General features: G+C 41.4%; 1 protein-coding gene across 4 annotated transcripts in view; it reads right to left on the bottom strand.

Annotated features, from left to right (window-relative positions):
• Window positions 1-3035: 3035 nt before the first annotated feature.
• LOC124596243 (COMM domain-containing protein 2) overlaps window positions 3036-27478 on the bottom strand; it is a 41129-nt gene continuing 16686 nt past the window's right edge. For all 4 annotated transcript variants that reach the window (XM_047135310.1, XM_047135307.1, XM_047135306.1 and 1 more), the window contains 2 exons: window positions 18624-18797; window positions 3036-3601 (listed from right to left, as the gene is read on the bottom strand). In XM_047135310.1, the coding sequence (XP_046991266.1) occupies window positions 3401-3601; window positions 18624-18797 (375 nt within the window). In that variant the 3' untranslated portion in view covers window positions 3036-3400. The remainder of the gene's footprint in view (window positions 3602-18623; window positions 18798-27478) is intronic.

The raw sequence follows: 27478 nt of genomic DNA, 5'->3' as shown, positions 1-27478 counted from the left end.
CATTCCTGCTCAGCCATTTTTCATTTCCTGTCAATCTCTTTTTTTTTTTAAATGTTTTTATTCCCTGTTGCCAGCTTCATTTACTGTATTTTTACATTTTCTCCTTTTACCAGTTAAATTCAATATCTCTTGTGTTATCCAAGGATTTCTGCTACACCTTCCATTTTTTTTACCTATTTCATCCTCTATTGCCTTCACTATGTCATCTCTCAAAGCTACCCATTCTTCTTCTACTGTATTCCTTTCTCCTGCGTCCGCAGCTCGTGGTCGTGCGGTAGCGTTCTCGCTTCCTGCGCCCGGGTTCGATTCCTGGCGGGGTCAGGGATTTTCTCTGCCTCGTGATGACTGGGTGTTGTGTGCTGTTCTTAGGTTAGTTAGGTTTAAATAGTTCTAAGTTCTAGGGGACTGATGACCATCGATGTTAAGTCCCATAGTGCTCAGAGCCATTTGAACCATCCTTTCTCCTGCTGTTGTCAATCAATCCCTACTGTTCCCTCTGAAACTCTCAACAACCTCTGGTTCTTTCAGTTTATCCAGGTCCCACTTCCTTAATTTCCTACCTTTTTGCAATGTCTTCAGTTTTAATCTACAGTTCATAACCAATAAATAGTTGTCCGAGTCCACATCTGCCCCTGGAAATGTCTTACAATTTAAAAGCTGGTTCTGAAATCGCTGTCTAATCATTATATAAACAATCCGAAACCTTCTGGCATCTCCAGGTCTCTTTCACATATACAGCCTTCTTTTACATTTCTTAAACCAAGTGTTGGCGGAGATTAAATTACGCTCTGTGCAGAATTCTATCACATGGCTTCCTCTTTCATTCCTTACCCCCATTCCATATTCACCTACTACGTTTCCTTCTCTTCCTTTTCCTCCTATCAAAATCCAGTCACCCACGACTATTAAATTTTTGTCTCCCTTCACTATCTGAATAATTTCTTTTATCTCACCATACATTTCATCAATCTCTTTGTCATCTGTGGAGGTAGTTCGCATATAAACTTATACTACTGTGCTAGGCGTGGGCTTCATGTCTATATTGGCCACGATAATGTGTTCACTATGCTGTTTGTAGTACCTTACCCGCTTTTCTATTTACTTATTCATTATTAAACCTACACCTGCATTATCCCTATTTGATTATGTGTTTACAAACCTGTGCACACCTGACGAGAAGTCCTGTTCCTCCTGCCACCAAGCTTCATTGGCGCTAAGTATACTTCCCACTGCCTGTGAAGAGGTTAAAACTCCCGTGAAGACTAGGGTTGCTCCCATTATGAACTATTCAACAAGGTACATATCTGCCCGGTGCTTCGTTCGCTATTATTCTAAACATACACTGTGTGATCAAAAGTATCCGGACACCTGGCTGAAAATTGCTTACAATTTCGTGGTGACCTCCATCGGTAATGGTAGAATTCAATATGGTGTTGGCCCACCCTTAGCCTTGATGACAGCTTCCACTCTCGCAAGCATACGTTCAATCAGGTGCTGGAAGATTTCTTGGGGAATGGCTCCCCATTCTTCATGGAATGCTCCACTGAGGAGAGGTATCAATGTCGGTTGGTGAGGCCTGGCAAGTAGTCAGCGTTCCAAAACATCCCAAAGGTGTTCTATAGGATTCAGGTCAGTACACTGTGCAGGTCAGTCCATTGCAGGGATGTTATGGTTGTGTAACCACGTGTTGAACGATGCAATCGCCATCCCTGAATTGCTCTTCAAGAGTGGGAATCAAGAAGGTGATTAAAACATCAATGTAAGCCTGTGGTGAGATAGTGCCACACAAAACATCAAGGGGTGCAAGCCCCTTCCGTGAAAAACATGACCACACCATAACACCACCACCTCCTAATTTTACTGTTTGCACTGCACACACTGACAGATGACATTCACTTGTCTTTCGCCATATCCTCACCCTGCCATCGGCTTGCCGCATTGTGTACCGTGATTCGTCAGTCCACACAATGTTTCTTCCACTGTTCAATCGTCCAATGTTTACACACCTTACACCAAGCGAGGCATTGTTTGGTATTTACCGACATGATGTGTGGCTTCCGAGTAGCCACTCGACCATGATATCCAAGTTTTCTCACCTCCCACCTAACTGTCATGGTACTTGCAATGGCTCCTGATGCAGTTTGGCATTTCTGTGTGATGGTCTGGATAAATGTCTGCCTATTACACATTACAACCCTCTTCAACTGTTGGCGGTCTCTGTCAGTCAACAGACAAGGTTGGCCTGTACACTTTTGTGCTGGACGTGTCCCTTCACGTTTCCACTTCACTATACATCAGAAACAGTCGACCTAGGGATGTTTAGGAGTGTGGAAATCTCGCATACAGACGTATGACCCAAGTGTCACCCAGTCACCAGACCACATTCGAAGTCCGTGAGTTCGGCGGAGTGCCCCATTCTGCTCTCTCATGATGTCTAATGACTACTGAAGTCGTTAATATGCAGTAGGTGGCAGCACAACACACCTAATATAAAAAACTTATGTTTTTGGGGGTGTTCAGATACCTTTCATCACATAGTGTAGTCCCACCACATTCTTCTACAGAGTGCTACATTTTCACATTTTGTTACATCTGAAGGTGAAAGTGATGGTCAGGTACCCCAGTTATGAATTATTGCCCAGCCACGAAAATGAACCTTGCCTCAGCAGTTTCAATTACAATATCAGTAAATTAGAGTTTCTTTTCTACTGTAATCAATGAACACCTCCACTTCCCATTAGCCCTTCTTTTCTACATACTTAGATTTACTGAAACTTTTTTAACAAAGATAAAAATATCATTACCGAAATAGGGATACACTATCTCGGTAGACGGAGATACTGCAGGACAAGTAGGCAGATGGCTGGATCAAGTAAAGACGATTACTGTCCTACTTCTTCACATTATATTAAGAATGAAAGACTGCTGTGGATAGATACATCTACTCAAAGATTCAAACAGTTAAGAAATGAATGAACAAATGAGATCACAAGTAAACTGACTAATGTTGGTGAAGAATGAATTACACTTAAAAATAAAAGCAAAAAGCATATATTTTATTTGGAATATATACGCTTTACAGCATTTGAAACCTAAAAAAAGACAAAAACAATTATGCATGTAACAATGTGAGCAAAACACTGGAAAGTATTGTCCATTACTTCTAACATATGTAATTTTTCTCTTGCTCATTTGATTTCAGATACCAGACAAACTGCAATAACTGTACTGCTTCCAGCAATCAGAACTTTATCCAAATCATGTCATTTCTCTTTGGCACCAACTCTTCTGTAAGAATATGCATGTAATTCTGGTCTGTAAGCTCCACAGTTAGCAACATATTTGCTTTCAATATGAAAGCACTGTAAACAGGTGTGAGAGAGAGCAAACAGGATATTTTCTATTTAAAGCTCCGTAAAACCCTGCGTGTGTGCTGACTCTTTGCTTCACGGAGGGCTTCTTCAAGTACTTGTGTAATATGAAGTAAATTATTTGGATCTGTTTGAAGGCAAATATTGTTATCACCCTTACCAGCTTCTGTCAATGTAAGATTCATTGTTATAAGGGGAGTTACCTGTTGCATTAATGATCTTGATGCTACCTGAAAAGAAAAGGAATACTTACAAACCATTTTTATCTCACACATAATATTTTTTGTTGTAACAAAGAACAAATAATATGCTATATTACTTTCTCCCAAAGGCTTCAGTGTAATTGCAATTTATGGTAAACACATGATCAAACAGTGTAATGAGTATATTTCAAACAATGGAAAATCAGGATGGACTACTGGTAATATTGTAAGAAGGATACATTGCTACTCACCATACAGAGGAGAAGTTGAGTTGCAGATAAGTACAAGAAAAAGATTGCTACACATTTGAGCTTTCAGCTAATAGGCGGCCGCCTCCTAACACATGCACATGCACACGCACACGCACGCACACACACACACACACACACACACACACACACACACACACACACACACACAGAGAGAGAGAGAGAGAGAGAGAGAGAGAGAGAGAGAGAGAGAGAGAGAGAGAGAGAGAGAGAGAGGGGTGGGGGGGGGGGGGGGGGGAGAGAGACTGACTATGCCTGATGAGAGAATCAATCTGTGGGTGCCTGATGGGAGAAGCAATCTGTGGGCAGGAAGGGTTAAGAAAGGGCTCGGGTGGGGAGGGGGAGGGAAAACAGGATGGGGGGAGGGAAAACAGGATGAGGGGAGGGGTGGGGGAGTGTGTACTGCTGCTTGTAAGAGTATATAGACACATGGTAGGGAAAGGGTAAGACTGCTAGGTTCATTTGTGAGGTTTGAGAGGGGGGGGGGTGGAAGGGGAGCACAAAAAGGAGAGACATAAAGGAGGGGAAACAGACTTGTGGGCGTATTGATGGAATAGAAGGCTGTGCAGTGCTGGAGTGGTACAGGTAAGGATAGGTGGGTGAAGGACAGGGACTAGCATAGGTTGAGGCCAGGGGGGTTATGGGAACATAGGATATATTGCAGGGACAGTTCTCGCTTGGGCAATTCAGAAAAATTGGTGTCGGTAGGAAGGATCCAGATGCCACACACTATGAAATAGTCAATGAACTGAAGCACAATGTGTTGGGCAGCATGTTCAGCAACTGGATGGTCCAGTTGTCTCTTGGTAACAGATTGTCAGTGGCTATCCATACAGACAGACAGCTTCTTATTCACATGCCAAAGTAGAAAGCAGCACATTAGTTGCAGCTTAGTTTGTATATCACATGACTGCTTTCAAAAGTACCCCTGCCTATGATGGGGTAGGTGATGTCTGTGACCACACTGCAGCAAGTGATGGTGGTACGACAATGTATGCATTATGTCTATTTCAGAGATATGAGCCAGGAGGGAGGGTGGGAAGGATAACGGACAGGATATACCTTATATCAGGGTATGACAAGATTTAGTCAAAACCCTGGTGAAGAATGTGATTCAGATGCTGGTTGGTACTGAGTCATGAGGGGAGTTCTCCTTTGTGGCCAGGTAGAGGGCATGTGGGAGGGGCAGGTGCCTAGAGAGGTAAGGCATGGGAGATCTGTTTCTTTACAGGGTTGGGAGGGTAGTTTCAGCTTGCGAAAGCCTAAGCAGATCTCTGATATACTTGGCGAAGGACTCCTCATCACTACACATGTGATGTCCATAGGTGGCTAGGCCGTATGGAACAGACTACTTGGTGTGGAATGGTTGGCAGCTGTCAAAGTGGAGGTATTGCTGGTGTTTGGTAAGTTGATTTGGACAGAAGTACTGATGTAACTATCTTTGAGGTGGAGGTCAATGTTGAGGAAGGTGTCATGTTGGGTTGAGGAGGAGCAGGTGAAGCGAATGGGGGAGAAGATGTTAAGCTTCTGGAGAAATGTGAATAGGGTGTCCTCACCCTCATTCCAGACCATGGAGATGCCATCAATGAATCTGGACCACATGAAGTGTTTGGGATTCTGAATGGTCACAAAGGATTTCTCTACATGGTCAATAAATAGGTTGGCACAGGATGGTGAAACACAGGTGGCCATTGCTGTACCATGTATTTGTTTGTATGTAATGCCTTCAAGGGCGAAGTAATTGTGATTGGGGATGGAGTTGTTCATGGTGACCGGGAAGGAGATTGTACATATGGAGACAGTCGGGCACTGACAAATGTAGTGTTCAATAGCAGTAAGACCACAGACATAAGGGATGTTAGTGCACAGGGAGGTGGCTCCAATAGTGGTAAAGGAACAGGAACACAAACTATGGAGAGTTGGTGGAAGAAATGGTTAAAATCTTTTTATATATCAGAATAGATTATGAGTGATAGGAGAGAGCAGAGATTCTCTCAGTGGGAGCACAGAAACTAGACACGGTGGAATGCCCTGAGTACTGTAGTTGGTGTTTTGTACTTGTGACTGCTGCTGAATGGCACTGCATTGTGTTCAGTAATGAACTGCTATTCTGTACCATCCCAGATGACTGTCGTCAGCAAGTATGTCACTAAACTAGTTAAACATCCCAGTCTCCAAATGTTTTGGGAAGGCTCAGTGGTATTACTCCTGATATCATGGTGTGGGGAACTATCAAGTATAACTTCAGACCATGGGTAGTAGGGACTAGAGACATCAGTGGACATAACAGTACATCACAGTCTGAATGCATCCTCACATGTGACTTCCCATGAGTCACTGTCGTGGTGCCATTTTTTAATAGGGCAATACTCGCCCACGACATGCATCTCTATGAACTGTCTGCGTGATGTTAAGGTACTTCCATGGCCAGCAAAATTTCCTGATCTGCCTCCAATACAACATGTGTGGAACCAGTCTGGATGTCAATTCTGCGCCAGTGTCAGTATCCAAGATATCAAGAACTAGTAACAACATTTGTGGGTCAGCTTGCCCCAGGAGAGGATACAACAGCTTTACGACACCGTTCCCACCATTCCCAACAGACTCAGTGCATGCATCCATGACAGAGGGGTGCAATGTCATTCTTAAAAGTGGGCAGTGGGCACATACTGCCACGTTCTTTGTATATTTGACTCAATTTTTTAATCACTGAAATAACGTCACATACATTCTCAACACATTCAGATTAGTTTCATTTCCTCCTCCCCTTCTAGGTCCTTCACTTGTAAGTGTATCTATAATCTAATTAAAATTATTCATTAGTCAATATCTGCTATAGGCTGCAACATCATGGCTGCAACAGTTGTCAGCTGCCTGTTGGATAAGACTAGTGCAAATTTAAATGCTTCAATCACTGATACACTGCAGGCTTACTAGAACATCAGGTACTGTGTTGTATTCAATCAAAGGAAATGAACAAGCACTTTTGTACCACTGGATAATTCATGCATGAAATTGAGAACACTGGCAGGAGGAACTAAGATCCTAGAAATGTAGTGTCAACATACAGACATTTTAAATCACACTATAGGTACCATCCTCATCTTAGTTTTCATTTAATGAAATGTCATTCCTACTCACACTGCTGTCTTTAAGCGGGCAGTACACACACACACACACACACACACACACACAGTGAATATGACTTCATCAGTTTGTGTTGTCAATTTAACTGCTTGGAATAATGCTGCAACAGCTCAATACAAACAAGACAAAAAAGGAGAAAAGGGGTGGGGGAAGGGGGGGGAGGGAGGGAGAGAGAGAGAGAGAGAGAGAGAGAGAGAGAGAGAGAGAGAGCGAGAGAGAGAGGGAGAGGAGGGGGAGGGGCAGGTTTGGGGAGGGGGGAGGGGGGAGGAGGGGTTTGGGGAGGGGGGAGGGGGAGAGGGAATGGGAGTGGGTGGGGATGGGGATGGGGAGAGAAAGGGAGTGAGGAGGGGGAGGGGAGGGGAGGGGGAGAGAGGAGAAGGGGGAGGGGAGAGGGAGAGGGAGAGAGGAGGAGAAGGGAGAGAGGAGGAGGAGAAGGAGAGGGGAGGGGGGAGAGAGGAGGGGAAGGTGAGGTGAGGGGGAGAGAGGAGGAAAAGGGGGGAGGGGGAGAGGGAGAGGGAGAGGGAGAGGAGGAGGAGAAGAGGGGAGGGGGAGAGAGGAGGAGAAGGTGAGGTGAGGGGAGGGGAGGGGGAGAGAGGCGGAAAAGGGGGAGAAAGGAGAGAGGGAGAGAGGCAGAAAAGGAGAGGGGAGGGGGAGAGAGGAGGAGGAGGGGAGGGGGAGAGAGGAGGAAAAGGGGGAGAGGGAGAGAGGAAGCAAAGGGGGTGAGAGGAGGAGAAGGGGGAGGAGAGAGAGAGGATGAGAAGGAGGTGAGGATAGAGGAGGAGAAGGGGTACGAGAGAGAGAGGATGAGAAGGAGGTGAGGATAGAGGAGGAGAAGGGGGAGGAGAGAGAGAGAGGAGGAGAAGGGGGAGGAGAGAGAGAGAGGAGGAGAAGGGGGAGGAGAGAGAGAGAGGATGAGAAGGAGGTGAGGATAGAGGAAGAGAAAGGTGGGAGGAGGGAGGAGGAGGGAGGAGGAGATCAGGGGGAGAGGAGGGGGCAGTCATATAAGTAATAAATCTGGAAAGACAGCATCAGTCGTAGAGCAGCCGCCGTGCAGCAGCATCGAGATAGATTAGTTATGCCGCGTTATTTTAGGAGGAGTAGGCATTCACGTCTTACACTTTTTAAAGCAATAGACAACATTTCTATTACTACCAAGGATTATGTTGGCCCCCCAAGTCATCTTGCATGGGCCATTGGTGTTTTGCGGTGCAGTTTTGAACTTCACTCTTGCTAACAAGGATACGAATGGACACGGTAACAGGTGGGTCACCGTTGCTCTTGTACGTGGACCAAAAGTCGATAAAGTAAAAGGGCTATATAATTTCAATTCACGTGATGTCATCGCTTATCGGACATTTCAGATTTGTGAAGTTTTCAACAGAGATAAGGATTCATCGTATTGCATGTCGAGTATGCCTTTGGTTCTCAGGACCAGGAATCATCCTAAAATAAATGAATTGCAATTTGTCTCAGTGTGGGTGAAAGGTGTTGACAACTGTAAAAAGATCTTAAACAAACATAAAACTAGTTTTATGTGCAGCACTATGTTTTCTTTTATTGTGGCTTTTTGAGCAATTTGTTTAGTGGTTTTTAATATTATCAAAAGTGTTTATTACTTATTTCATTATCTACAATATTGGCACTAGCGCATATGTCAACTACTGTCTCTGAACTCTTCCTCTTTTTAACGATCTGACTTTTGTTGTGTTCTATTTCACTGCTTTTTATTACTGTAATGTCTTTTATATGTTATAAGCTCATTACAGACATCAATTATCGTATCCCCCTTTATTTTATGCTGTTCAATTAATTATTGAAAGCTAGGGTATGCCGACATTAATGACATCTGGTGAACTTACAACACAAACATTTTGTGGCTACTGTACGGCAGCTCGTTTTGAACAGTACTGCTACTGATAACATGACTTGTGCCTATGATGTTATTTATGTACATTTGACGATGCTGGTGCTGATTTTGCATTTAACATTTGATGAGGCCACTATGGCTGCAGTACATTAGGACTTTGTTTTTATAAACAGGTATGCCTCTTCATACTTAAAGCGCACTAATGCATATATTTGTCAGTAGTACTTTTCATTATGATCTACTTATCGTTTTTAAGCTGTAGACAATCTGTGAGTGTATTTACGTTTTTTCCCATTTTTGCTGCAGATCTGATGATGGTCATTATTGACCAAACCCGGTAATCTGTTCACAAAAAGTTTGTGACAGTAGACGTAAATAAAAAAAACCTCCTCTCTCATTCACTTCATCTGGCCCCCTCTACCCAACAAACCACCTTCCTGGACATTGACCTCCACTTCTCTAATGGCTCCACCCACGTCAATGTCCACATTAAACCCACCAACAGTATCTGCATTTTTGACAACCTACAGCATGCTGAAGAAGGCCTTCATCACTGACAGGCGATACCCACAAATCTAATCTGCAAACAGATTTCCCATGCCATATTCTCACAAAGCGACAATCACCCCCCCCCCCCCCCCCCCCCCCCCCAAGAAGAGAAGTAGCTACAAAGGAGTGTCCCCCTTGTGACTTTGAGCAAAAAAGGCAGTCATCAGAACAGCACACAACGTCCTCTCCTTGACAAAAGAAAGTACATTATTCAAAATCCAAAACAAAAGTAATGCTCATTGCCTTTTCTGCCAACAAATGTGGTGGTGCACCAATAACACTTTGCTGTTGGCACGTCTTGTACAAATTTACTTGTTTGGCCCCAGCAGCACTAATATGGATTACTGGGCTTGTCGCCGGCCACTTGTCACCTTTCTGTTGATGACAAGCTTCAAACGCATTGACTTTTGCATGCTTTAATTTTCAAGAAATCCTCCATTTTGCCGTATCGTTCCACAAATTCAAATTTTCTTTTCAAGTAACTTCTCTACAAGTTCTACACTGTAGTAATAAATATCCATACAGAGGTGATGCCTTTCCATCAGAAGGTGTCAATAGTTCCGTCACTGTTGTTGCTAAAGGCTGTCCAGTGCCGGAATATATCTTAAATGAGGAAATGTATCCCATACTCTAATCTCACAGCATCCGAATGAGTATGCCGTATTTTGTAATTTTCGACATTTGTAAACTTTAAAACTTGACCGTCCATGCTACGGTGTCATTCCTTCATCAATTGAGATGTTTTGACTTAGGTTAAACATCTCTTTAAACTTCTTGGAAAAATAATCAATTACGAATTGCACTTTGACAAGCTGGTCGGCAATATCTGATTTATTGTTGCAGTCAGAAAAATGTAAAAATGATAATATTTGTCTGAATCGGTTGCGGGACATCGTTTTGCGAAATGTTGGTGTGCCAATCAACAGCTTTGTCGACCAATAATCATCAATCCTTGATATTTTACAATTCCCATAAGGATAGCAAGCCCAAACTATTTTCTAAGTTCGGGTCGGGCAATGTCAACAAATTTGGCATTTTTAAAATCCAGTTTCCTTCTATTGCAATTTTGACTGTAGTACTTGTTGGTTTCGTTGCTAATATATTCAAATAGATCATTCCCAATATATAATTCTACAATATCCTTGATGCTCTGTGTATCTTTGGGAAATATGTTTGGACCCAGTGGTCCTTCAAATTTATTATTGGTCCTCAGTAAATCAAAGTCTGACCACTGTGCACTGTCTTCTTCATCTGATTCAGCCAAATTAGTTGGCAACCTTAGCATTTGCCAAATTTTTATTGAACGTATTTCACTATCTTTCTATGACTCTGCTTCACTTCAAACTTTTTTTATATCCAATGTCTTCTTCCCGATTGACTAAGTTGTCCGGAAAGTTAGACAAGACGTTCGTACATTCTGCGTAAAGAATCATATTGTCTCTTTCGTCCACAATGCTGGAAGGGCTCAAGTACCTATAAAAACAAAAATCTTGTTGATGTGTGTAACTTATTGTTACCTAAACAAAACATCGACAGAATGCAAAAGCTCCTAAGTGCCGTCAATGGCCACTGCATGATACTAAGCTCATGACACCACTGTGGTGTCGCCAGCCACTGAGCGATGCTATGCAGACGACACAACTGCAGTGTCATTGGCTGTTGACTGCTATTTCGCACACAACACCACTGTGGTGTTGCTGGATGGCATAGCATTAATTTGTATCAGCTGGACAAACTTAACAGCCTTTCTATGTGCAGGTTTTGAAATGAGTAAGGGGAGCAATCTGAAGAAAAGTCCAGTGAAATGGCAAGGACGATGGACACTGAATCATAACAATTCTCCCTCCCACACATCACTTGCTATGGGGACATGGTTCACAGATATGAACATTCTGCTCCTCTATCAGCCTCCCTATTCACTGGATTTACCATTGGCAGATTTCTGGCTCTTTCACAAAATGGAAAAGGGCCTCAAAGCTAACTGTTTTGCCTTGTAGAAGATATCAAAACCAACCTTATGGCTAAACTTCACAAGCACCAAAACAGGACTTTCATCATTGTTTCCAGCAATGGAAAGAATGGAGAAACTGTGTCTGTCTGTGTGTGTGTGTGTGTGTGTGTGTGTGTGTGTGTGTGTGTTTTAAAGGAGCCTATTTTGAAGGTGATTAAGTAAATATGTACCTATATTGCGGTAATAAATAGTTATAACAAAATTCCAGGAATTTTTGACTGCCCCTCCTATGTCAGTATGACTACCAACGACTTGTCCAGCAGGATGAATGGCCACTGCCAAACAGTTGTCAAGAAGAAAGTTGACCTAAACTTAACCAACTGGTGACAACATGCAGCTGAGCATAACATTCTCAGTTTCAATAGCTGCTTCACAACCCGGGCCTTCTGGATCTTTCCCTCCGTCACCAGCTTCTCTGAATTACGCAGATGGAAATTATCCTTACAACACATCCTCTGCTCCCGTTATCCTCCTAGCCTCAATCTCAGGTAATCCATTGTCCCTGCATCCTCCACCCAACAGCTCCGCCTTCCTTCAACCTGTCACTCCATTCCAGTTCACAGTCCCATGTCACCTTCATCTTGTGCTGCTCTCCACTAGCTCTTACAATCATGCATCCCTCCCAAATTGCTAGCCAGCAAACCGACTGCCTCCCACCAACCTACAAGCCACCCCCCCCCCTCCTCCTCCCTGTCTCCCACCTCCGACTCCCTCTACCCATCCCACCCAAACTGACCCAACCCTACCCAACACTAACACTACACCTAACACTACCACACCACCACCACCACCACCACCACCACAACCTGTCCACCTGTCAAAATACAGTATTGACACTGTTTGTCCAACTGACATCACATAGGGCGACAGCCGTGTGTGTGTGTGTGTGTGTGTGTGTGTGTGTGTGTGTGTGTGTGTTTGAGGTATAATAAGTTTCTTGTATTTCACAAAAATTTTAGTTGTTGCATTCTCAAACTTATCGAATCGCTTACATGAAACAAAACAGCAATTTTAGAACTTGGTCTCTTCTTGGATAAATTTCTAAGAACACACATGATCACACCCTGTGAGTGTGATAATCTCCTGTAGAGCTTCAACTCAATGGTTCTGAGCATGAGCACTTGCATTTGCTTGAGTTCTTGTTTGTGGCCACATCTGAAGACATTGCAGAAGTGGCATGGTGATAAGTGAGACAAATAGATACACACAACACGGTTGCACCAACAACAGGAAAGTGTGACTTGTAAATGCAGCAATGGTGAATTTTGTAAATGCAGCAATGGCGAGTTTTTATTATGTGACAGCAATACAATCTTCACATTTTCGTCTGCAGCTGAAGAAATCTTATCTTTTTACAGAAAAAGATGAATTTGCAAAATGCTTAGTGAGCTACAAGACATTGGATGTTGTTGTTTGCTGTTGTTGTGCTCTTCGGTCCTGAGACTGGTTTGATGCAGCTCTCCATGCTACTCTATCCTATGCAAGCTTCTCCATCTCCCAGTACCTACTGCAGCCTACATCCTTCTGAATCTGCTTAGTGTATTCATCTCTTGGTCTCCCTCTACAATTTTTACCCTCCACGCTGCCCTCCAGTACTAAATTGGTGATCCCTTGATGCCTCAGAACATGTCCTACCAACCGATCCCTTCTTCTAGTCAAGTTGTGCCACAAACTCCTCTTCTCCCCAATTCTATTCAATACCTCCTCATTAGTTATGTGATCTACCCACCTTATCTCCAGCATTCTTCTGTAGCACCACATTTCGAAAGCTTCTATTCACTTCTTGTCCAAACTATTTATCGTCCATGTTTCACTTCCATACATGGCTACACTCCATACAAATACTTTCAGAAACGACTTCCTGACACTTAAATCAATACTCGATGTTAACAAATTTCTCTTCTTCAGAAACACTTTCCTTGCCATTGCCAGCCTACATTTTATATCCTCTCTACTTCGAGCATCATCAGTTATTTTGCTCCCCAAATGGCAAAACTCCTTTACTACTTTAAGTGTCTCATTTCCTACTCTAATTCCCTCAGCATCACCCGATTTAATTTGACTACATTCCATTATCCTCGTTTTGCTTTTGCTGATGTTCATCTTATACCCTCCTTTCAAGACACTGTCCATTCCATTCAACTGCTCTTCCAAGTCCTTTGCTGTCACTGACAGAATTACAATGTCATCGGCAAACCTCAAAAGTTTTTATTTCTTCTCCATGGATTTAATACCTACTCCAAACTTTTCTTTTGTTTCCTTTACTGCTTGTTCAATATACAGATTGAATAGCATCGGAGAGTGGCTACAACCCTGTCTCACTCCCATCCCAACCACTGCTTCCCTTTCAAGTCACTCGACACTCGTAACTGCCATCTGCTTTCTGTACAAATTGTAAATAGCCTTTTGCTCCTTGTATTTTACCCCTGCCACATTCAGAATTTGAAAGAGAGTATTCCAGTCAACATTGTCAAAAGCTTTCTCTAAGTCTACAAATGCTAGAAATGTAGGTTTACCTTTCTTTAATCTTTCTTCTAAGATAAGTCGTAGGGTCAGTATTGCCTCACGTGTTCCAACATTTCTACAGACTCCAAACTGATCTTCCCCAAGGTCAGCTTCTACCAGTTTTTCCATTAGTCTGTAAAGAATTCGCTTTAGTATTTTGCAGCTGTGACTTATTACACTGATAGTTCGGTAATTTTCACATCTGTCAACACCTGTTATCTTTGGGATTGGAATTATTATATTCTTCTTGAAGTCTGAGGGAATTTTGCCTGTCTTATACATCTTGCTCACCAGATGGTAGAGTTTCGTCAGGACTGGCTCTCCCAAGGCTGTCAGTAGTTCTAATGGAATGTTGTCTACTCCCTGGCCTTGTTTCGACTTAGGTCTTTCAGTACTCTGTCAAACTCCTCACGCAGTATCATATCTCCCATTTCATCTTCATCTACATCCTCTTCCATTTCCATAATATTGTCCTCAAGAACATTGCCCTTGTATAGACCCTCTATGTATTCCTCCCACCTTTCTGCCTTCCCTTCTTTGCTTAGAACTGGGTTTCCATCTGAGCTCTATGTACTCCTCCCACCTTTCTGCTTTCCCTTCTTTGCTTAGAACTGGGTTTCCATCTGAGCTTTTGATATTCATGCAAGTGGTTCTCTTTTCTCCAAAGATCTCTTTAATTTTCCTGTATCTATCTTACCCCCTAGTGAGATAAGCCTCTACATCCTTACATCTGTCCTCTAGCCATTCCTGCTTAACCATTTTGCACTTCCTGTCGATCTCATTTTTGAGACATTTGTATTCCGTTTTGCCTGCTTCACTTGCATTTTTGTATTTTCTCCTTTCATCATTTAAATTCAGTATCTCTTCTGTTACCCAAGGATTACTACTAGCCCTCGTCTATTTACCTACTTGATCCTCTGCTGCCTTCACCGTTTCATTCCTAAAAGCTACCCATTCTTCTTCTACTGTATTTCTTTCCCCCATTCCTGTCAATTGTTCCCTTATGCTCTCCCTGAAACTCTCTACAACCTCTGGTTCTTTCAGTTTATCCAGGTCCCATCTACTTAAATTCCCACCTTTTTGCAGTTTCTTCAGTTTTAATCTACAGTTCATAACCAATAGATTGTGGTCAGAGTCCACATCTGCCCCTGGCAATGTCTTGCAATTTAAAATCTGGTTCCTGAATCTCTGTCTTACCATTATATAATCTATCTGAAACCTTTTAGTATCTCCATGGTTGTTCCATGTATACAACCTTCTTTCATGATTCTCGAACCAAGTGTTAGCTATGATTAAGTTATGCTCTGTGCAAAATTCTACCAGGCGGCTTCCTCTTTCATTTCTTAGCCCCAATCCATATTCACCTACTATGTTTCCTTCTCTTCCTTTTCCTACCGTCGAATTCCAGTCACCCATGACTATTACATTTTTGTCTCCCTTCACTACCTGAATAAGTTTTTTATATCATCAAACATTTCATCAATTTCTTCATCATCTGCAGAGCTAGTTGGCATATAAACTTGTACTACTGTAGTAGGCATGGGCTTCATGTCTATCTTGGCCACAATAATGCATTCACTATGCTGTTTGTAGTAGCTTACCCCCACTCCTATTTTTTTATTCATTATTAAACCTACTCCTGCATCACCCCTATTTGATTTTGTATTTACAACCCTGTATTCACCTGACCAAAAGTCTTGTTCCTCCTGCCACCGAACTTCACTAATTCTCACTGTATCTAGCTTTAACCTATCCATTTCCCTTTTTAAATTTTCTAACCTACCTGCCCGATTAAGGGATCTGACATTCCACGCTCCGATCCGTAGAGCGCCAGTTTGCTTTCTCCTGATAACGACGTCCTCTTGAGTAGTCCCTGCCCGGAGATCCGAATGGGGGACTATTTTACCTCCGGAATATTTTAACTAAGAGGACACCATCATCATTTAATCATACAGTAAAGCTGCATCCCCTCGGGAAAAATTACGGCTGCAGTTTCCCCTTGCTTTCAGCCGTTCGCAGTACCACAACAGCAAGGCCGTTTTGGTTAGTGTTACAAGGCCAGATCAGTCAATCATCCAGACTGTAGCCCCTGCAACTACTGAAAAGGCTGCTGCCCCTCTTCAGGAACCACATGTTTGTCTGGCCTCTCAACAGATACCCCTCTGTTGTGGTTGTACCTACAGTACGGCTATCTGTATCATTGAGGCACGTAAGCCTCCCCACCAACGGCAAGGTCCATGGTTCATGGTGGACGGGGTGGGGGTGGGGTGGGGGGGGGGGGGGGGGGGGGGGAAGACACGGGATACTTTTCAGAAATTCAATTTACAACAACTTTACATGTTACATGTCTTGTCACATCAAAGCATATGGAACTGGAACATGTGAAGGACCCAAGAGTGTACAAGCAGTCTTAAAACTTGAAAGTAAGCTCTCTGAAGAGGAGCATAAAGACAGAAAAATGAAGTGAGCCTGCTGGTCAGGAGAGTTACACAACTGCAATACCTTTAGCAGAGTTCTTGCAACTTTTCACTGACAGTGATTTAATAAAATACTGGTTAGTAGTTGCAGCTGAACATTTATGACCAGTTCGGAAGAACCATTTTGGATGGTGCTACTACCAAACATGGCACTTATGCATTGCATACAGGATATGGCAGTCAGCTTGCAAATCTTTGTAAAGAGTTTTTTTGTGTATTCTGTAGTAATTGAAGAAAGTACAGACATTAAGGACACAGCCTAGCTAGCTACCTATCAAACATGTAAACAGTGAACAACAGGTCATGTAAGAGCTTCTGGACTTAGTAACAATGTAGAATATGAAAACTCATGAGATCTATTGTTTTCTGTATGCACAGACAGAGTGCAGCCATCTTGTGAAATAACTGAGGGGATTCGTAGTGCAAGTGAATGACTAAATGGAAAACCTTCCAGTACCCAATGAAATCACAGGTGTTCATTGCAAGCTTCACCTGAGGAATTTATGTGCAAAGAATGTCACTTTCAAAAATGTAATTCAAGAACTTTTTTGAAAATATCAACAACCAGTACAAAATTCTTCCTTATTGCAATGAGGTGCAGACCTTATTTGGGGCCAATTGCTAAACTGATTTTTTTTATCTTTTGGATCAAAGTGCTATTTTTCTCGAAATGAGTAATGGGTGTATTTCTAAACTCAAAAAAGTACTCATGGAAAAGTGATCTTACATTCCTTGTCAAAATAATCAGCCATTTTGAACAACTTCAGCATTTTATTTGAGGGCAAGGATCTACTGATAACTCATTTCTTTGAGCAATTTGTCCAAAGTTACAGTTTCATTTTTGATGCTTGTGCATTAAAAATGAAACTGTCACTTTGGATGAATTAGCTGGACAAAGAAAATGCCTCAGAATCTAGTTCCTAATGTGCACAACATGGCTGCAGTCAAATTACCAATGTATGGTTCCAACTATACCTGGGCAACTGTTTTCATGAATGAAGAACAATAAAATATCAGATGATCACCTGAATTGCACACTGCACCTGTAATGCACATGAAAGGATGCACAAAGAGGACCAAGAGTGCAAGACTTGGTTAAAAATCATTACATTTGTAATATCTGATTAACTGAAATGAGCAATAATAAAATTAAGAGGTAGCTGTACTTTTTAAGTTTTTTGTTTTCTATATAGCAGTGAAATCTCATTTACTGTGACTTACATGCTACTGGTTGCAAAATAAATTAGCCTCAGAAATATGTGGAATTGCATCATTAAATGCATTGTTCCCATTCAGGTCGCCACATGGTTCCCCACCCTTCCCTGTGATAAGAGTGGTTGCAGTGACTGGTGCTCAATGGCCAGTGGTTGCCAACTGCTTGCAGAGCACATTGGTTGTGAAGCCCTGGCCTAGTGCAGTATAAGTGTCAGAATGCAATATCAGTTCATTTAATAATGTCCAGGTTGTGAATTCCTCAGGATAGGGGCACTATCCCAGAAACTGGGATTTTCACATGTCACCAAATCAAAGGTGTATTGTGAATACCTCAACCTGGGTAAAACCACTACAGCCACAGTGTAATCCCCTGAGTCATAATGTGAACTGAATAGTCTCCAAACAATGTAAAGTGCAGCTGACAGTTTTAGGAAAGTTCCAGGTTTGAGTCCTGGTCCAGCACACAGTTTTGATCTGGCAGAAAGTTTCAGCTCTCTGATATATCTGCCATCATTTATCACTGCCTAACAATAAAGGAACATACTGTCACTCATATATATCTGCTCATTCACCTATTCTATTCTACGGTGACTTTCATCTCATGCAAGACAATGCAATGTATGGCTCCATCTCTGCAGGGCTGTTACAGAATGGTTTGTGGATCACTCTTTGCAGATGACTGCCTTTGTTGCCTCAGTTACACAGAGCACATCTTGGACACACACACACACTACTGAGTGAACTGTGCTTGCACTAGTTCAAGCTCCAAAATTTTCATCTATGGTGATGGATGAATGGTCATAGATCAGGTTGGCCCTCCAACAATAGATCTTTTAAAGATGATCTTAGGCACTCACAAAATACATTTTGAATGTGTCAGTCAAATGCACTGCACAATTTCAAAATAACAGTGTGTAATTTATTACACTACATTATCTATCAATACATCCAAAAGCTAGTATGCTTAGCAATACCATTAACACACACATAAAAAGAAAAACTGGCTTACTTGAGCTTCAAACCTCCATTCAAGATTTTTATAATGTGGAAGACTAACTGTCATATTAGAGAGAACATCTCTGATCTCAGACTTCACTCCTTCATAAAATGAACATAGCACTTCTTGATGCTGGTCAGTAAACCCCAGTGTTACTAGAGTGTCCTTAAAGTCAGCTGCAGTAAGCTGCAAAACAAACATAGGATTAGACAAATTTTGATTTACGTTGTTTTAAAAGTCAATATGTTTGCAGGAAAGTATAGGGCTGGGCTTGCAGAACCTAAGCCTGTAATAGTGTTACATATATCCATCCCTCCACACCCAATACTCTTTCTCAAAACAGTGACCCAATTAGAGTGAGTAGTTGTGTCAGATATGTTGGATGGGATGTACACAGAAGACACAAGGAGACCAAAAGGTAAGAGGAGACTAAGAAGTAGATTAAGGAACAATAAGGGGGAAGTTAGAAAATGTGAGTAGGAGCATCTCGCACTGGTCCACATCAGGCTAATGGCCTGGATCCTTACATGATGATAAAGGAAAGAGCAAGATGAAACATGATAATTATGGAAGCAGTGTGTAGATTACCCATGAACAATGGTCCCTACTAATGTGGGATGGTTTACGTGCCTCAGTGATACAGACAGCCACAATGGAGGGGTACTGTGGAGCAACCATAATAACCAGTGGTTTCTGAAGCACGGCAGCAGCCTTTTCAGTAGTTTCAGGAGCAACATTCTGGGTAACTGACTGATACGGCCTTGTAACATTACCACCCAACACAGCCTTGCTGTGCTGGTATTGCAGACGGCTGAAAGCAAGAGGAAGCTACAGCCCTTTTTTTTCCCCTCCAGGGGTACACAGCTCTACTGTATGGCTTAATGACAATCACATAATCTTAGGTAAAATATTCCAGAGGCAAAATGGTCTCCCCATCAGGATCACTGACATTCTGTGAGTCAGGGTGTGAAATGTTAGGCAGGTTAATGAAATTAAAACAGGAATGGATAGCATGAAGTTTGTTACCATGGGTATTAGTGAAGTTCAGTGGCAAGTACAACAGGACTTCTGATCAGATGAGTGTAAGGTTATAACTACAAAATCAAATAGTGATAATGCAAGAGCCGCAATAAAAAAGAAAACAGCAATGTGGCTAAACTATTTTGAACAGCGTGGTGACTTATCACAGACAGGCATGAAGACAACAACCACCACCGTAGTACAAGCTACAACGTCAACAAACTGATGAGACTGAAATAATGTAAAATGAGATAAACGAAATTATTCAGGTAGTTAAGGGAGAAGAAAATTTAATTGTGATGGATCACTGGAATTCAATAATGTGAAAAGAAAGAGAACGAAGGAAGAGAACAATGGGCTGGGGGGGGGGGGGGGGGGGGGGGTGGAAGATCCTTGTAGAATTTTACACACATCGTAATTTAGCCATTGCTAACACTTGCCTTAAGAATAATGAAAGGAGGTTATGTATGCATACACTTCCAGGGGCTGATGTGGACTCTAAGATGTATTGGTTATGAACTGCAGAGTGAAAATGAAGTCATTGCAAAAAGGTGTAGGAAATTAAGGAGATATGACTTTAATAAATCAATGGAACCAGAGCTTGTTGGGAGTTTCAGAAATAGCATTAGGCAGCGCTGGACTGAAACAAAGAAAAGGAAGACAATAGAAGGCAAATGGAGAGCTTTAAGAGGTGAAATAGGAAAGGCAGCAGAGATCATAAGTAAAAATACAAGGTCTAGTAGAAATCTTTGGATGAAACGAGATACTAAATTTAACTGATGAATCGGGAAATTATAAACATGCAGCAAAGGAAGCAGGCAAAAGGGAATACAGACATCTAAAAATGAGATAGACAGAAAGCAGAAAATGGTAAAGCAGGAATGGCTAGAAGACAAATGCAAGGCTGTAGAAGCATGCATACCTATGGGAAAGATAGATGGTGTCAGAAAATCAAAGAGGCCTTTGGACAAAAGAGAGGCAACTGTACGATATCAAGAGCTCAAATGCCAATGCAGGATTAAGCAAGGAAGAGAAGGCTGAAAAATGGAATGAATATATAGAGTGTTTATAAGGGAAACAAACTAGAAGACGATGTGAGAGGAAGAGAGGGAGAAGAAGATGAAGATTATGTAAGAGGAAGAGGAAGAGACGGAGAAGAAGGTGAAGATGACATGGGAGATACAATACCGTAAGGAGAATTTGAAAGATTACTGAAAAACCTACACCACAACAAGGCCCATGAAATAGACTACTTCTCTCAAAATTAATGAGTTCTGTGGGAGAGCCAGCAATGACAAAATTATTCCACCTGGTGTGCAAGATAAATGAGACAGGTGAGATACTCACAGACTTTAAGAAGAATGTAACAGTTCCAATTCCAAAGAAGACTGGTGCTGATAGATATGTATTCTACTACAAATGGTTCAAAATGGTTCAAATGGCTCTGATCACTATGGGACTTAACATCTATGGTCATCAGTCCCCTAGACTTAGAACTACTTAAACCTAACTAACCTAAGGACATCACACAATACCCAGTTAGAAATGGTTCAAATGGCTCAAAGCACTATGGGACTTAAGATCTGAGGTCATCAGTCCCCTAGACTTAGAACTACTTAAACCTAACTAATCTAAGGACATCTCACACATCCATGCCCAAGGCAGGATTCGAACCTGCAACCGCAGCAGCCGCCGCGTGGTTCCGGACTGAAGCACCTAGAACTGCTCGGCCACCGCAGCCGGCAATTCTACTACCAAACCATCAATTTAATAAGTCGTGGTCAATTTTTGAAGGTAGTAGGGATAAAATAAAGGAAGCCAAAGGTTATTTACAATTTGCAGAGAGACCAGACAGTAGTTATAAGTGTTGAAGGACGTGAAAGGGAAGCCATAGTTGAGAAGCAAGTGAGACAAGTTGTAGCTTATCCCCAATGTTAGTCAATCTGACGACTGAAAGAAATCAAGGAAAAATTTGGAAGTTCAGGGAGAAAAAACAAAAACTTTTGAGGTTTGCCAATGACAGTGTAATTCTGTCAGATGCGAGAAAACTTGGGAGAGCACTTGAATAGCACGGATAATGTTTTGAAAAGAGATTATCAAATGAACATCAACAAAAATAAAACAAGGATAACTTGTATAATGCAATGCTAAGGGAATTAGATTAGGAGATGAGACATTAAAAGTGGTAGAAGAGGTTTGCTATTTGGGAAGCAAAAGAACTGATGATGGCTGAAGTGGAGGAGACATAAAATGTAGACTGGCAATAGCTCAAAAAGTATTTCTGAAAAAGAAAAAAACAAACAGTGGAAGATCCAGGATGGAACATAACAATATTATGAAAAGGATAGTTGCTACTCACCACATAATGGAGACATTGAGTCACAGATAGAAACAACAAAAAGACTGTCAGAAAGTGAGCTTTCAGCCAACAAGGCTTTCATTAAAAATAGACAAAACACACACACACACACACACACACACAGGCTGCTGAAGCCTCAGAAGCTTGTGTGTGTGTGTGTGTGTGTGTGTGTGTGTGTGTGTGTGTGTGTGTGTGTGTGTGTGTGTGTGTGTGTGGTTTTTTTCAATGAAAGCCTTGTTGGCCGACAGCTCACTTTCTAAACATCTTTTTGTTGTGCCTATCTGTGAATCACCATCTCTGTTATTTCTGATAAAAGAGGTATATGTTAAAATTTAATATAAATTTAAAGGTTAAAAAGTTGTTTCTGTAGGTATCCAGAGCTTTCTCTAAGTCTACAAATGACAAAAGCTGTAAATGTAGGTTTGTCTTTCCTTAATATATCCTCTACGAGATGTCATACGCTCAGTATTGCCTCACATGTTCCTACATTTCTCTCGAATCCAAATTGATATTCACCAAGGTCAGCTTTACCAGTTTTTCATTCTTCTGTAAAGAATTCCTGTCAGTATTTTTCGAACACGACTTATTAAACTGATAGTTCGATAATATTCACACCTGTCAAAACCACCGTTCTTTGGAACTGGAATATTGCATTTTCTTGAAATATACTAACAAGAAACTATTACCAGCACTAATCTACTCAAACTATAATTATGGTACTTAGAACTAGATTAGTTTGTATATTTATGTTAGGAGGGAAACAACTACTTTGGAAAAAAAAAATAGAAAACAAGGTACTCCTCTCCCTAAACTAATTAGCGGCCGTTTTAATTTAGCACTTCAAACAAAGTGTTTCAGCACCTTTATTCAGACAACCAGCTGTTTATATAATGGCAAAGATACATGGATTGGTTGGTTGATGTGGGGGAGGGGACCAAACAGCGAGGTCATCGGTGCCATTAGATTAGGGAAGGACGGGGAGGGAAGTCGGCCATGACACAACACAACAATGCCAGAAAACATTCTGGCATTTGCCTGAAGCAATTTAGGGAAATCACGAAAAACAATCGGGATGGCCGAATGCAGGTTTTAACCATCGTCATCCTGAATGCGAGTCCAATGTGCTAACCACTGTGCCACCTTGCTCAGCGAGATATGTGGAATTTACACTCTTGAGTACAAGTGTTCTGATATATTGTAAACAGGGTGACTAATGTATTCTTTTACTTTGACTTTAAATATTTGTCAATTTTCAGTTTTCTGTCAGAAGTCAACTGACAACCAGTTATAACCCTTTCCACCAGAATAAAATAGCTCCACCCTCAATCCTAGATATTAATACACAGTCTATGGAGAAGTTATATTTTACACCTAGTATTGTGTTAGTGAATTCCTGAATTCACCCTAGCATAAATACCTTTTTCAATTTGACTCCAACACATCAGAAGATTATGGCGTAGGACAGAACTGAGTCAGAGTATGCTATCAAATCTGTCTGCAGGTTAACACAGGGAGAAGTACATGAAATGTAGTCATAGTCGCAAATACGAACAACCATCAGCTGTGTAACGGAATGACGACAATGAAAATTTGTGCCGGACTGAGACTCAACCCAAATTTCCCTCTAATTGCATGCTGCTGCCTTACCACTACGCTGTCCGAGCATGTCCCATGGCCAGAACTAAACTTCCATGTGTCTACAAAATGCACTCGTACATTCATTATGTACATTCCCATACAAAGGAGCCAAATTTAAATGGAAGTTGCCTGCCTGGTGTCGGTGGATTAATATGATATTATAGTGCCTGTGTTGTTCAGAATTATGATGCAATGTTCCTGAAATCTGAACAATCACACAGATAATGTTTTAGGGAAAGCAAATCAAAAACTGACTTTTATTGGCAGAACAGTTAGAAGATGCAACAGGTCTACTGAAGAGACTGCTTACACTATGCTTGTCTGCCCTCTGCTAGAATTCTGCTGTGCGGTATGGTATCCTTACCAGATAGGATTGATGGAACACATTGAAAAAGTTCAAAGAATTTAAGGTTGTTTTGTACTATCACAAAATATGGGAGAGTGTGTCAGGGATATGATGTGCGAGTTGGGGTGTCAATCATGAAAACAAAGGTGTTTTTGATGCATCAAGGCTTTTTCAAGAAAGTTTTAGAGAATGGAATGGCAGAGGAATAGTAAAAGTGTTTTGATGAATCCTCTGCCAGGCACCTAATGGTGAAATGCAGCATAGCCAAGTCAGTGTAACTCGAGGTGCACTACCTCAAAGGTGCAATAAGATTTACTGTTACTTCACCTGATGTTCCTTGGTGTTTGCTTGGAGTGTAGCCTTGTGCAAAAGTGAAACACTGATGATAAGCAGTTCAGGCAAGAGAAGAATAGAAGTTTTTGAAATGTGGTGCTACAGAATAATACTGAAGATAAGATGGATTGAATAATAAATGAGATACTAAATTAAATGGGGGGGGGGGGGGGGGGGAAGAAATTTATAGGACGTCTTGACTAAACAAGGAACTGATTAAGACACATTCTGCGGCATGGAAGGAAGTGTGGGGTGTAAAAATTGTACAGAAAGGGAGAGGGCAAGGCTATAATGCAGTAAGCAGCTCCAAATTGATGTAGGTTGTAGTAGTTATGTGGAGGTGAAGAGGCTAACACAGCACAGTGTAGCATGGAGAACTGATCTCAAATCAGTCTGCGGACTGAAGACCACCACCACCAACAACAACAACAACAACAACAACAACAACAACAACAGTAACAGTAACAGTATTAGTATCAGTACAGAGGACTCAGTATGAGACAAAGGCTCTGAGACAGAGAACATTAGCTTTAGATATAATTTTAATTAAAATGAAAGGTAACAAGAAGTCTGATGGCCACATGGAATACTGCTCAATGGTTGCAACAAAGTTCATATAATCGGGCAGGTAGGTTAGAAAGTTTAAAAAGGGAAATGGATAGGTTAAAGTTAGATATAGTGGGAATTAGTGAAGTTCGGTGGCAGGAGGAACAAGACTTTTGGTCAGGTGACTACAGGGTTATAAATACAAAATCAAATAGGGGTAATGCAGGAGTAGTTTTAATAATGAATAAAAAAATAGGAGTGTGGGTTAGCTACTACAAACAGCATAGTGAACGCATTATTGTGGCCAAGATAGACACAAAGCCCATGCCTACTACAGTAGTACAAGTTTATATGCCAACTAGCTCTGCAAATGATGAAGAAATAGATGAAATGTATGACGAGATAAAAGAAATTATTCAGGTAGTAAAGGGAGACGAAAATTTAATAGTCATGGGTGACTGGAATTCGTCAGTAGGAAAAGGGAGAGAAGGAAACATAGTAGGTGAATATGGATTGGGGGGAAGGAATGAAAGGGAAAGCCGCCTAGTAGAATTTTGCACAGAGCATAACTTAATCATAGCTAACACTTGGTTCAAGAATCATAAAAGAAGGTTGTATAGCTGGAAGAATCCTGGAGATACTAAAAGGTATCAGATAGATTATATAATGGTAAGACAGAGATTTAGGAAACAGGTTTTAAATTGTAAGACATTTCCTGAGGCAGATGTGGATTCTGACCACAATCTATTGGTTATGAACTGCAGATTGAAACTGAAGAAACTGCAAAAAGGTGGGAATTTAAGTAGATGGGACCTGGATAAACTGAAAGAACGAGAGGTTGTAGAGAGTTTCAGGGAGAGCATAAGGGAACAATTGACAGGAATGGGGGAAAGAAATACAGTAGAAGAAGAATGGGTAGCTCTGAGGGATGAAGTAGTGAAGGCAGCAGACGATCAAGTAGGTAAAAAGATGAGGGCAAATAGAAATCCTTGGGTAACAGAAGAAATATTGAATTTAATTGATGAAAGAAGAAAATATAAAAATGCAGTAAATGAAGAAGGCAAAAAGGAATACAAACGTCTCAAAAATGATATCGACAGGAAGTGCAAAATGGCTAAGCAGGGATGGCTAGAGGACAAATGTAAGGATGTAGAGGCTTGTCTCACTAGGGGTAAGATAGATACTGCCTACAGGAAAATTAAAGAGACCTTCGGAGAGAAGAGAACCACTTGTATGAATATCAAGAGCTCAGATGGCAACCCAGTTCTATGCAAAGAAGGGAAGGCAGAAAGGTGGAAGGAGTATATAGAGGGTTTACCCTATACAAGGGCGATGTACTTGAGGACAATATTATGGAAACAGAAGAGGATGTAGATGAAGACGAAATGGGATATAAGATACTGCGTGAAGAGTTTGACAGAGCACTGAAAGACCTGAGTCGAAACAAGGCCCCGGGAGTAGACAACATTCCATTAGAACTACTGATGGCCTCGGGAGAGCCAGTCATGACAAAACTCTACCATCCGTTGAGCACGATGTATGAGACAGGCGAAATACCCCTAGACTTCAAGAAGAATATAATAATTCCAATCCCAAAGAAAGCAGGTGTTGACAGATGTGAAAATTACCGAACTATCAGTTTAATAAGTCACAGCTGCAAAATACTAACGCGAATTCTTTACAGACGAATGGAAAAACTAGTAGAAGCCAACCTCGGGGAAGATCAGTTTGGACTCCGTAGAAATGTTGGAACACGTGAGGCAATACTGACCTTACGACTTATCTTAGAAGAAAGATTAAGAAAAGGCAAACCTACGTTTCTAGCATTTGTAGACTTAGAGAAAGCTTTTGACAATGTTAACTGGAATACTCTCTTTCAAATTCTGAAGGTGGTAGGGGTAAAATACAGGGAGCGAAAGGCTATTTACAATTTGTACAGAAACCAGATGGCAGTTATAAGAGTCGAGGGGCATGAAAGTGAAGGAGTGGTTGGGAAAGGAGTGAGACAGGGTTGTAGCCTCTCCCCGATGTTATTCAACCTGTATATTGAGCAAGCAGTAAAGGAAACAAAAGAAAAATTCAGAGTAGGTATTAAAATTCATGGAGAAGAAGTAAAAACTTTGAGGTTTGCCGATGACATTGTAATTCTGTCAGAGACAGCAAAGGACTTGGAAGAGCAGTTGAACGGAATGGACAGTGTCTTGAAAGGAGGATATAAGATGAACATCAACAAAAGCAAAACGAGGATAATGGAATGTAGTCAAATTAAGTCGGGTGATGCTGAGGGAATTAGATTAGGAAATGAGACACTAAAAGTAGTAAAGGAGTTTTGCTATTTAGGGAGTAAAATAACTGATGATGGTCGAAGTAGAGAGGATATAAAATGTAGACTGGCAATGGCAAGGAAAGCGTTTCTCAAGAAGAGAAATTTGTTAACATCGAGTATAGATTTAAATGTCAGGAAAACTTTTCTGAAAGTATTTGTATGGAGTGTAGCCATGTATGGAAGTGAAACATGGAAGATAAATAGTTTGGACAAGAAGAGAATAGAAGCTTTCGAAATGTGGTGCTACAGAAGAATGCTGGAGATAAGGTGGGTAGATCACGTAACTAATGAGGAGGTAT

Source organism: Schistocerca americana, chromosome 2, assembly GCF_021461395.2.
Source record: "Schistocerca americana isolate TAMUIC-IGC-003095 chromosome 2, iqSchAmer2.1, whole genome shotgun sequence".
NCBI lineage: Eukaryota > Metazoa > Arthropoda > Insecta > Orthoptera > Acrididae > Schistocerca > Schistocerca americana.
Note: the sequence above shows the minus strand (reverse complement) of the source record. Positions and strands in the feature narration are given on the sequence as shown.